The following is a 10933-nucleotide window of genomic DNA, read 5'->3' as shown; positions in this document are numbered from 1 at the left end:
TACCCCAGAAATAAGAACAGAAAATAGGAGGAATTAAGCTTACCATATGAAGCTTACCATATGATTACATAAGTAAATCATGACGGCAATAATGGGTAGATCAACTTTTTTCTTTTGGTTTTTTGAGACAGGGTTTCTCTGTAGCTTTGGAGCCTGTTCTGGAACTCACTCAAACTCACAGAAATAGACCTGCCTCTAAAGTGCTGGGATTAAAAGTTTGTGCCACCACCACCCGGTAGATTCAATGTTGTCAAAAATGGTCTTTTTTTTGTTTAGGTCAACATATGGGTGTTTTGTCTCCATGTATCTCTGTGTAGCCTTTGGAAGCCAGGCCTCAGAGACCCTGGAACAGGAGTTACAGATGCTTGAGCTGCAATATGGGTGGTGCCATCCCTGGGCTGGGGGTCCTAGGTTCTATAAAGCAGGCAGAGCAAGCCAGTAAGCAGCACCCATCCAAGGTAGGCATCAGCTCCTGCCTTTGAGTTCCTGCACTGACTACTTTTGAACAGTGACATGTGTAAACCAAATAAACCCTGTTCCGCTAACAATCACCCACTCTAAATAACACTCATTCCAGCACTAACGGAAGTCCCTTCATCACCTTCAGAAGCCCCAGGTCTCAGCATGGTTACAACCTTGGGGATATAGAGTTCACACTTCCATAAAATACATACCTTCAGGCATATACATAGCACCATCACCCCAACAATACTGCCTTCTAATTAATCTATGAACACAGTATTTTTTTTTTCGAGACAGGGTTCACTGTGGCTTTGGAGTCTATCCTGGCACTCACTCTGGAGACCAGGCTGGCCTCAAAACTCAGAGGCCTGCCTCTGCCTCCTGAGTGCTGGGATTAAAGGTGTGCACCACCAACGCCTGGCCGAACATAGTATATTTAAGGTGTATGGTATGTCCCTTGCTCTCCAACTTGAGACTGAGTGTCTCTCACCACACCTGGAGCCTCCAGGGCTCCGGGCCTTGACTACAAGTGCACAGCCAAGCCTGTGGACCCAACTCAGGTCCCCTCTGTGCCTGGACAACAAGCAGGCTACCCACTGAGCTGTCTACTCAGCCCATTAAAACAAATGGGGGGTTGGGGGGTGTTATGAGACAGGGGCTCACTTTGTAGCCCTGACTGGCCTCATCCAACTTTCTGTCCTCCCAAGTGCAGGATCCCAGTTACAGCTGGTGAACCTGAGGGTGAAAGCCCTCCTTGTGGGAGGTTCTAGCCAAAGGAGTTATCAACAGATGCCAAATAGGCAAAATGTTAACAAGACACAGGTTACCCTCAAACACCTGAAACCCACTAATTACAAAGGGGAAAGTTTTCACTTGAATTCTAGGGCTCAGTTAACATCAAAAACCGAACAGGCCGAAATTCTGTGCTAAACAGTGCCATCTGTAGTGTTTATCTCTCAGCAAAGAACATCCACACACACACAAAAAAACCCAAAACCGACACACCTACCTTACCCTGATTGACACCATTGGGCATGTGGTCCCAACAAGCCGACAGCAAGGCGGCTTTCTGCCATGTCCGAGAGCACACTAGGCTTGCACATGCAGGCCTGTTAGTGTTCAGTACCTGACTGCTCTATCCCAGACGATGGCCAGGCTAGTTAGTCCTGAGGCCTGCCTCAGCCTCCTACCCCAACAGTAGCAAGGACAACACAGGCAAAGTGGTTTTCAGGTTTATTGAAAATCTGACAGAACAGATTCAAACGGCTCCACGTGGTGTTTTGAAATTCATCCCAACTGTAGGCTGAGTGACCTGCAGGTTGGAGAGACTGCCGAAGTCCTGCAACAAAACAACATGACCAGTAGTGAGTAGCGCAGGTTGGGGTCTGGGGCAGGAAAAGTACCTTCCTGTCTGGAGCTGGGTTCTAGACCAAAGTCAGCCAAGGGGCTTGGCTTTCCACCCCAGGAGTGACTGTTCATACCTGACTAAACACATCTGTGTGAGTTAACACGACTGTCTAGACTTTCATCCAACCTGCCAGGCCTGCTTCTTCAGCAGGCCCTCCCCCTAGCCAGGACACACTGAATTGGCCTAGGCCTGCCTTCCACACCCAAAGGATTTAACACACTCTCTTGCCACTATCTAACTAAAACCCGTCTGTAAGCATTTTTTATCATAGTCTGCATATCTAAGGCAGCAAGCATACTATTGCTCATCCTGCACCACGGTCGGAGGGGTTTGGAGGCCCAGTCCCTAAGACACACCCCCACCCCAGTCAAGGGGCATTACAATTCACTCAACAACCAAGAGGGAACCAGAAGTACAAAGCACCAGGAGTGGAGAAGCTCTGGTCAGGCCGGCTCCCAAGCGCACTCTGCACCCAGGGGCCCAGCGTGTCCTGGAGCCACGTGATTTCAGGAGAAATTAAGGCTGTCCCACAAGGAGCAGATCCTCACACAGTAAGCTTCAGCTGCACTCTGAAGCCCGCATCACCTCCACACACTATGAGCTGTCTCATAAAGTGCCTTACTATTCTGAAAGTGAGAACAGAGGTCCTTTCTGCCATTACAACCCAAAGTATCCAAGGAAAGCAAGTAACAGAACCAGAGCTGAATTGAAGAGGGGGACATTAGGAGCCAGCCCCACAACAATGACAAATGCAAAGGACTCAGTAATGCCCCACAACCCTGAAATTGTCTTGTAAAAGCCATTTCAACACACAGATAACAGGCAGCCCACAAGCACTGTTAAAGCCACTCATGGCCCTCAACCAGGAGTCAGCAGCACTCACCAGAAGCTTCAACATTTCCTTGGTGTCAGGATCCACTTCAATGATCTCCTGGTCTAGGGCTGAGACCTGGGAGGGAAAGAATCAAGTCCCAATTAAGAATGTGTTACCTTCCATCTCCTCTGCTCCCATTCTAGATCAGGCCTCACTATCCCACCCTGGCTGGCCCCCGGATGTGCCTGCCAATGACTTCCCAGTGCTGGGATGAAAGGCACACACCACCAGATGTTATGATGCGGCAAAATGAGCGAGAGAAGACAGGGTCTCTCTGCACAGCCCTGGCTGCTTCATTCTTATGCCAGAGCTACTCTAACTGGTATTCAGAAAGCCATTAGAGCGAGCTCATACTTGAGATATATGTGTGTGGAGACATAGTCCCTGGGCTCCCATATGGAAAAAGAGCAGGCTTAACTTGGACGGGGCAGAAAAACTTGCAACGAGGTAGGCAGATTACAGACACCCATAGGCAGCTACGTTAGTCTAGCTAGATGTGGTGCCTCATGCCTCTAATCCCAGCACTCGGGAGGCAGAGGCAGGCAGACTTAATTATTAATTTGAGGCGATCCTGTTCAATGCCACAAAGACCCTGTATCAAAACACCCAAGAGCTGAATGACTAAGACCTCTCACCGCAAATGGGCCCCGCAACCCTCAAGAGCCTCCATTTCCACTTGGACAGGAGATAAGAGGTTCAGGGAAAGACCCACAAAGTTTACCTCAGGAACATAATTATCTCTCCTCTCTCTCTCTTCCTCCTGCAACTTGATAGAGATGCCTCTCACAGGACCTCTCTGAATCCTCTTCATGAGATGCGTGACATAGCTACAGGAACACAAGGAACAGTGACCACACCAGCTTCCCGCTGGTCCCCATAGCATCTGGACACAAACCCCACTCCGTTTCTACATGAAGAACCGACTCACCGCCGGAGACACAGAGGACATTGTAGACACCCCCCCCCACACACACACTCCTGTACCCTCTTCGTTTCTCAGACCCCTCAAGGATCATCAACCCTCTCCCGCCAAGGATCACCATTTAGCATCTGAACCTTGACCCGACTCTTTAGTTCTTAGGAGACCCAGCACTGTTAAATTTCTGGCGCAGCATGGCCTCAGTGACATTAGCAGCAGCAGACGCCGAGCAACTAGGTTTTGAGGACCGACTCTGACTTCACCTGTCCCGGTCAGCGGCACTGCGAGCGCACCCCTCAGCTCTCCCGACCCGGCCAGCTCCCCCGGCGGCCCGCCAGGCACCCGCTCACCCGGCTATCTTGTTGCGGAGTTTCTTGCTGGGGATAATGGCGATCTCCTCGCACACGCGCTTGTTGGTGTGGAAGTCATTGCCCAGGCGCGTGTAGTACTTCTCGATGATGACCCGGGCCGCCTTCTTCACAGTCTTGGTGCGAACGCGGCCCTGAGGGTGGAGAGCAACAATCACCGGCGAGCCCGGGCCTTCCGAGGGAGACGCGAGCGCGGTCCGCCCCAAGGAGCGCGGGGCTCGTAGAGGGGCCGAAGCGCGCACTACTCCATGCGGAAGCACGCCGGGCCGACGGACACGGCGCGGGCCCGGCCTACTGCTTCCCGCTGCGGGCCAGGGGCCGCCACAAGCCAGGGATGGATGCGGATGGAAAAGGGCAGAGGCCCCAGAGCCAAACACCTACCATCTTGACGCGTCCCGATAAAAGAGGAAACAGGAAGCACAAGAGAGACCTATAAAGCGCAGGCCAGAAAGCCGCTTCCGCCCTGCTGGGACGGCGCGCGGGTGCACCACAGCGCCCCCTGGCGGATTGGAGTGGTGGTACCTGGCAGTAGGCGTGGGCGAGCGTCTGCGCGTGCGCACGCAGGTAGCTGGGCTGAGTTTCCGCTCCAAAGAGTTCCCTGCTTGATAGGCTTCTTGTTGACTTTTAGTGTGCTTTAGTCTAGGAAAGGCTTCGAGGCATTGCGATGAGGCAGACAGGAAGCCCGCGCTTTGTAAAGGTAAAGTAGTAGAGGGAGTCATCCCTGACTTCCATCTCGCGCGTGACTCAGGTTAGAGCTTTGCAGGGTCTAGCTTGATTGGAGAGGCTCCCCTCACTTCCTGGTGTTAGTGCAAACATGGCTTCACCAGAGGGGCTTTTCTTCACACCCCAACACAGTATTGCATTGGGGCTGCTCTTAAAATGTCTTAACAGAAAAGTCATTTGATGTGCTTTCTCAACCAGGGAATGAGCTAAACTGGAAGGGCTAAACTCCAGTGCCTAAAACAGCAGCTGGCTCACAGAAAGCTCTCAAACATTTATGTGAACAAATTAAGATCTCAGTTCGCTCTACTGCCCAACCAGTTAAGGCACTATCTCCAACCTTCATCTTCTGGCTCTTCTGCCATACCCAAGTCCAAAGCAGGCTCTTAAGCCACGGCCCAGTGCCCTCATGAGCCTAGGGAGGGCCTTTCCTCTAGCTGTTCCTTGGCCCTGGCGGGATCCTAAGGCTCAAACCTAATAGGAGATTGTGCCAGCCACAAAGGGCCACAGCTGTGCCTCAACCTTCAACTCATCCATCTCGATCACCCTGGTCAGCTGGTGAGGCACAGAAAGTCCTTACCCTGAAAGTAGCTAGTGGAGGGAGGAAAAGAGATGCCATTATCTAAGGAACAGGAAGAGGCTGGAGAGATCAGTACGCCCTGCCCTAAGTGTTGCACAAGCTTACCAGTGAAATTCCAATGAAGTAGCTGCCAGGCTTAGACAGAGACAGTCTTGCAGGAGGGGAACTCTTGAATCATGACCACTAGGTAAGTTTCTGCACCTCACAGGAGGGGTGTGTTAGTACGGTGGCCAAGTCCCTCTACCTCAGACTAGTTTCCCCAAGGATCATCAGTTCAGCAGGCTGGCTCAAAACTTCTTTACCTGAAAAGTCATCGTCAGGCCTGTCATAAACCCTTGGAGCCTGTAACAAAAACTCTAGTGTAAGGGCTATAATTCCAGCACTTAAGATGCCTGCTTCACAGGCAGGTTTTTATGAGTTTGAGGCTAGTCTGGTTTACATAAGGAATTCCATGACAAAGACACAAAGACCCCTGAACCAAAAAAGTGAAGTAGCATCCACTCAGAAAGGGTAACATCAGCACAAGTGAATCCAGGGCTCACACAGTAAAGCAGGGATCGAGTGGCTGGCATTCTTAATGGCCAAGGAACCGAAACATACAGGTCTCTTGTTTCAGATTGTAATCACCCAGCTGCTGGACAGCTATCTCCAAAGTGGCTGACCAGGATATAACAGGTCTCACAGAGGGGCAGGTTTCCATATGCTCATGTACCATCACCGTGGGCTGGAATCACATTACAGAAAATCCAAGAGGACTTTTCTTTGGAATCTTACATGCTTGCTACACACACCCCAGACACAGAGACGAAAGCACAATTCTGCTGCAACGTGTTTATTATGTGCCAAAAAAAGTACACCACAGCTTACTCCACACATCTGTAGGAGAGTGCAGTCTTGCCTGCATATACAACAATGAGGTAGAGACTTCACACACAGCTTCACAAAACCCACAGAGTAGCTGGGATATGCAACAATGCAACATCAGCTCAGCAGGAGGGAGGAGGGGGTATGACACTGGTCTTTGGCACACAGCTTCCTTAAGAGGGGCAAGTAGTCATTAAATTAAAAAGAAAAAGTCAAGTTTTCAAATTCCAGTAGCATTTTTTTGTCAACTCTGTTGATTCATACATTCTTCAAATAAAAGATGTAAGGAAGGGTACTTGCCCCTCTAAGAGAAAGGGCTCCTGTGAGCCTTCAACTGCCCCCACCAAAAAGCAGCCCTTTTTATTTAAATTTTTAAGCTCAGTTACAAAAGAAAAAAGTCCTGTGACTGTGATTAAAAACTTCTATCAACCCTCCCCCCCCACATAAGTGCAACATAAGAAGGTGCAACAAACCATTTAAAACTATATACAGCAGCTGCTCAGACCTAATTCTCTCTCTCCCCAGTCCAGTTTTAAATAAAATAATTTTCCCTTGGTTACAAATACTTTGATTTGCAACTGTGACCAGCAGTTCCCCAGACACAAATTTGCTATAATGTTAAAAGCTGCCAGAAAAGAAAAAAAAATCTATTGTTCCAAATGACTTAAAAACTGTTTTAAGGAGTGTAAAAAGGAACCAGTAAAAACCCTCCAGCGTAAACTATGAAATATGATTTGGTTTAAATGAAGAGCAAAGTCTCCTTGTTTGTTTACAGTAAAAAACACCAGCTGAACACTCAATTTATGCCGTTCAGGTGGGGGTTAAATAAATGGAAAGGCACTGTATGGCAACTGCAAGGATGAACCAATGAAACCCGCGCATCACCACCGTCAGTATTGCAAGGAATGTAAAAAGCGCTTTCATAAATAAACTCAGGTGTAGGCATCCTGTCAATACCTTCTGGACACATAGTTTGTTGTTTTTCTTTTCATTTGCAAAATGAGGAACTAGAATCTGGGAAAACTACATTTGCTTGAGGGTGAGCCTGAGGGTCCTTGCTCTGGCACACCCCCTGAAACAAAACCTGACAAAACTCATTGTGCATTAATTAGTGCAGAAACAAAGACAGATTTAGCAAGTACAAAGGTGACTACAATTTTCCCTTGTCTGCAGAAAGCTAGCTCCTTGGGTGCCAGTGCAGGGTATAGGCCTGACTTGCCAGCCTTGGGCAGTACAGGCCACTGGGCAAGGCCAGCTTCTCTAACTGGAATCTCAGTTCTTCTGGTTCCTCATCAGGGGGCTGTGGTGGCGCAGGCCTTCCATGCTGTGTCGCCAGTGCCAGCAGCTTCGGCAAAAATACTTGAAACAGACCTAGGTGAGGGAAACAGGAAGTGTGTGTTAGCCCTGGGTATAAAGGTTCTACTTTAAGAGAAATGGAAGCCCCTGGTTTCTGTGGGACTACGAGAGATGCTTCCTGCTAGCCCTCTCACAGTAACAGAGCTCTGACTGATTAAGGCAAATGCTGTCCTGTTTGCAATGTGTAATCTTATGCAAACATTTTAGGCTCCTGGTGTGCACAAAGACGATGCAGCTTCCCAATTCCCCACCCTTCTCACCTACAGAGCAGTTGAATCTTATGTCTGCCAACATGAGAGAATATCTGAAGAACTGATTACAGCCTCAAGTATAAGGAGACACGCCTTCCTCTTCTCAGTGAGAAGTGACTGGTTTTGCTTGCTGAATAACCCTAAGCAAGGCTCCTACCAAGAATGAGAATCTGAGGATTCACTGTGAAAGATACTGATCTATAAACACTAATTTAGAAAGATACTTATTTTCAGGCTTTACCTTACTACCCAAACTTACTCTGAGCTCCCTTGGGAGCCTGTGTTTGACTATCTAAGAGCCTCCATGCAAATGACAGCATCATTATAAGACAAACTAAGCATGGATGAATGCTAGAGTCTGGATGTTCCCAAACATCCCAGAGGAGGTTTCAAAATGTGGTTCAATGATTGTGCCTGCACAAGATCAATCCAATGAACATTCCAGCATGAATAGGGAAAAAGCCCACAAGCCACTACTAGCTGAGAGCTTCTGGAAGAAGAAAGTCAGTTTTCTTTAAGGGTTATCCCTTAGTAGATGGACCACCATAAGTAGCACATCAGGACTAGGTGTGTGAGTTAGTGTGTGTGTGTGGGGTGTGTGTGTGTGTGTGTGTGTGTGTGTGTGTGGTGTGTGTGTGTGTGTGTGAGAGAGAGAGAGAGAGAGAGAGAGAGAGAGAGAGAGAGACAGAGACAGAGACAGAGACAGAGAGAGACAGACAGACAGACACTGGGCATAGTGATGCATGCCTTTTATTCCAGAACTTGGAAAGCAAAGGCAGGCTGATCTCTGAGTTTGAGGCCAGCCTGGTTTACATATTAAGTCCCAGGCTGACCACAGGTACAAACCCTGTCTCAAAAACAAAACAAAAAAACCCCAAAGAGTAACAGCACCAAAATAAAACAAAAAGATTAAATTGAGAGGAGTGGATGAAAAGGAGTAGGGTTGAACATGATCAAAATATATATTGTATGCATATATGAAAACATATTTTAATGTATTTTTTTAAAAGAGGTCTTTCAAAACATTAATACAGACACCACTCAGCAATTTACTAAAAACACAGACTTCTCAGGATCCACCCAAACCCAGAGTCAGATTCTCATTTCAACAAAGTTCTCAGGTGATGTGTACATACATTCAAGTCAGAAAAAGCATTGACTGCCAAACACACGCAGATCCCATCCATGTGCCACCACCCAGAGACACCCAATAGAAAGTTTCCATGGAAACTTTCCATGAAGTTTCCACCTCTGATGACTGTGGTTAGAACCCAGATACAAATACCAAAGCAGTCCAGAAGTTCAGAAATAAAGTAGGGGAAAACTCAGTCCCAGCACGGTGTGCTTAACTTTTTGGCATTGCAATACAATGCTCATTTCATGCTGGAGAACCATGAAATCCAGATATAAAACCAAACCAATACTTCACAAGGTGGGAGGGTCCTCCTAAAATTACAATTTTGGGTTAGGCAGTATTCATAGCTATCCAGAGGCAAACAGCGTCAGAGACTGTAGTTGGACAGACTTAGAAATGCTTGTCAGACTTAGAAAAAATATCAGCAGAGCTTGATTCATAGGTACCCAACTATCAAATGTCTGCAAACCCACTAACTGGGTATGATATCACATGCCACTGATCCTGGGGCTCTGGCAGAAGCAGTGAGTAAGAAAGAGGCTTGCTGCAAGCTCAAGGCTAGCTTGGCTACATGAGTCCCATAGCCTGTAAGGACTAAACAGTAAGACCATTTCCAAAAAAATAAAACAAAAAGCACCCACCATCACCAATGGCCATATTGTACAGTAGTAGCCCAGAAAGGGAAAGGGAAAATACAACGAGCACCGGACATACCTAGAGTGTGGACTAGGCTATCTATATTGTGCCCTCTTGATTATTGTCTCTATGCTCTCAGACATCACAAGTTGCCTAAGAATTTTAATACTCAATGCCATAAATGGACCTTAACACATTTTTTAAAAATTGTGATAGGAACTTTGTAGACATTTCTAGTGCCCAGGGAACTCACCTGATCTCGACAGAAGAAAGGGCCAGGCTGTGAACTGCAGATAAGACACAGAGAATCTTCTAGATAGGGGTCAATCTGAACCTGAGGAACAGCAACAGAGGGAAATAAAATGGTTTTATGGGTCAGATGAACTTTAGTAGCTTATTATTGAACACACAGGGATGTAGGATGTTTGTCTGTTCTAATGGAGGCTAGACAGAATTGTGGGCCAGGGTCTAATACGGCTCTTAGTGGATAGACTCCTATCCTACAGAAACAAGAGCTGGTTGCTTCCAACATTTGACAGCCACAGGCTTTATATTGCCTATGCTCAGCAAAATGAACCCTGGCTCTCCATTATCCCTTTTAACAGGGAAGGGTTCAGAGGAATCAGGTATAAGGGGATAAAGAAAGTCAATCTAGGGGCTGGAGAGATGGCTCAGTAGTTAAGAGCACTGACTGTTCTTGCAGAAGTCCTAAGTTCAATTCCCAGCAACCATCACAACCACTGAAATCTGGTATCCTCTGCTGGCATGCAGGCAGAAGACATAATAAATAAAATCTTTTTAAAAAAAGTCAATCTACTTAGCAATTTCAGATAAATATCAAAATGAGGGAACTTCTCCCCACCCACACCTACTCAGGCACTAACAGTCTTGGTCCCTTCCTCCTGAGTCCCCTGAGACAAAGCCCACCTCAAACCCTGAACTCAGGCCAACTTGGCAGTTGGGCTCATTGCCCTAACCTTGGAACTATGCCATTTTTGTAAATGATTCAAGTCTCTCTCAAAGTAAGAGCATCAACCAGACACTCACCTTCTTGGTAAACTTGGTGGTTTTGATCTCCACAAAAGCAGCGCTGACTGCTTTCAGGTAACTACGTTGGTTATTGAAAGTCACTCGACCAGACCCTAGGAAAACCGGGCACAAGCTTACACATTCCTGCTCAAATTCTCTTAAGTACTCAAAAAACTCCGTTTCTATACCAGTGCTGTCTGACATAAATGTAAGTAAGTATGTAATTTCTAACTTAGTGCTTGTCACAGCAAAATTGAAAGTAGTGGAATTTTAATAATATAGTTCACCTATGTGTTCAAGATTCCTTTTCCAAGACAGGGTTTCTCTGTGT

The 10933-nt window shown here is 47.2% G+C and overlaps 2 protein-coding genes across 2 annotated transcripts in view; both read right to left on the bottom strand.

Annotated features, from left to right (window-relative positions):
* Nucleotides 1-1690: 1690 nt before the first annotated feature.
* Rps17 (ribosomal protein S17) lies at nucleotides 1691-4165 on the bottom strand (the record flags this gene model as incomplete). The annotated part of the gene is given in 4 exon segments (NM_001244040.1): nucleotides 1691-1801; nucleotides 2754-2819; nucleotides 3466-3571; nucleotides 4014-4165. Coding segments are annotated over 4 exon segments (405 nt in total), but the record flags the coding sequence as incomplete, so codon positions are not given.
* Nucleotides 4166-6147: 1982 nt separating this feature from the next.
* The window catches only part of Cpeb1 (cytoplasmic polyadenylation element binding protein 1), a 92743-nt gene continuing 87957 nt past the window's right edge, over nucleotides 6148-10933 (bottom strand). The window contains exons 10-12 of the mRNA XM_027408285.2: nucleotides 10621-10715; nucleotides 9827-9907; nucleotides 6148-7566 (exon numbers count right to left, since the gene is read on the bottom strand). Of these exons, the coding sequence (XP_027264086.1) occupies nucleotides 7468-7566; nucleotides 9827-9907; nucleotides 10621-10715 (275 nt within the window). The 3' untranslated portion in view covers nucleotides 6148-7467. The remainder of the gene's footprint in view (nucleotides 7567-9826; nucleotides 9908-10620; nucleotides 10716-10933) is intronic.

This window comes from Cricetulus griseus, chromosome 3, assembly GCF_003668045.3.
Source record: "Cricetulus griseus strain 17A/GY chromosome 3, alternate assembly CriGri-PICRH-1.0, whole genome shotgun sequence".
Taxonomy (NCBI): domain Eukaryota; kingdom Metazoa; phylum Chordata; class Mammalia; order Rodentia; family Cricetidae; genus Cricetulus; species Cricetulus griseus.
This window is presented reverse-complemented; position numbering and strand designations above follow the sequence as displayed.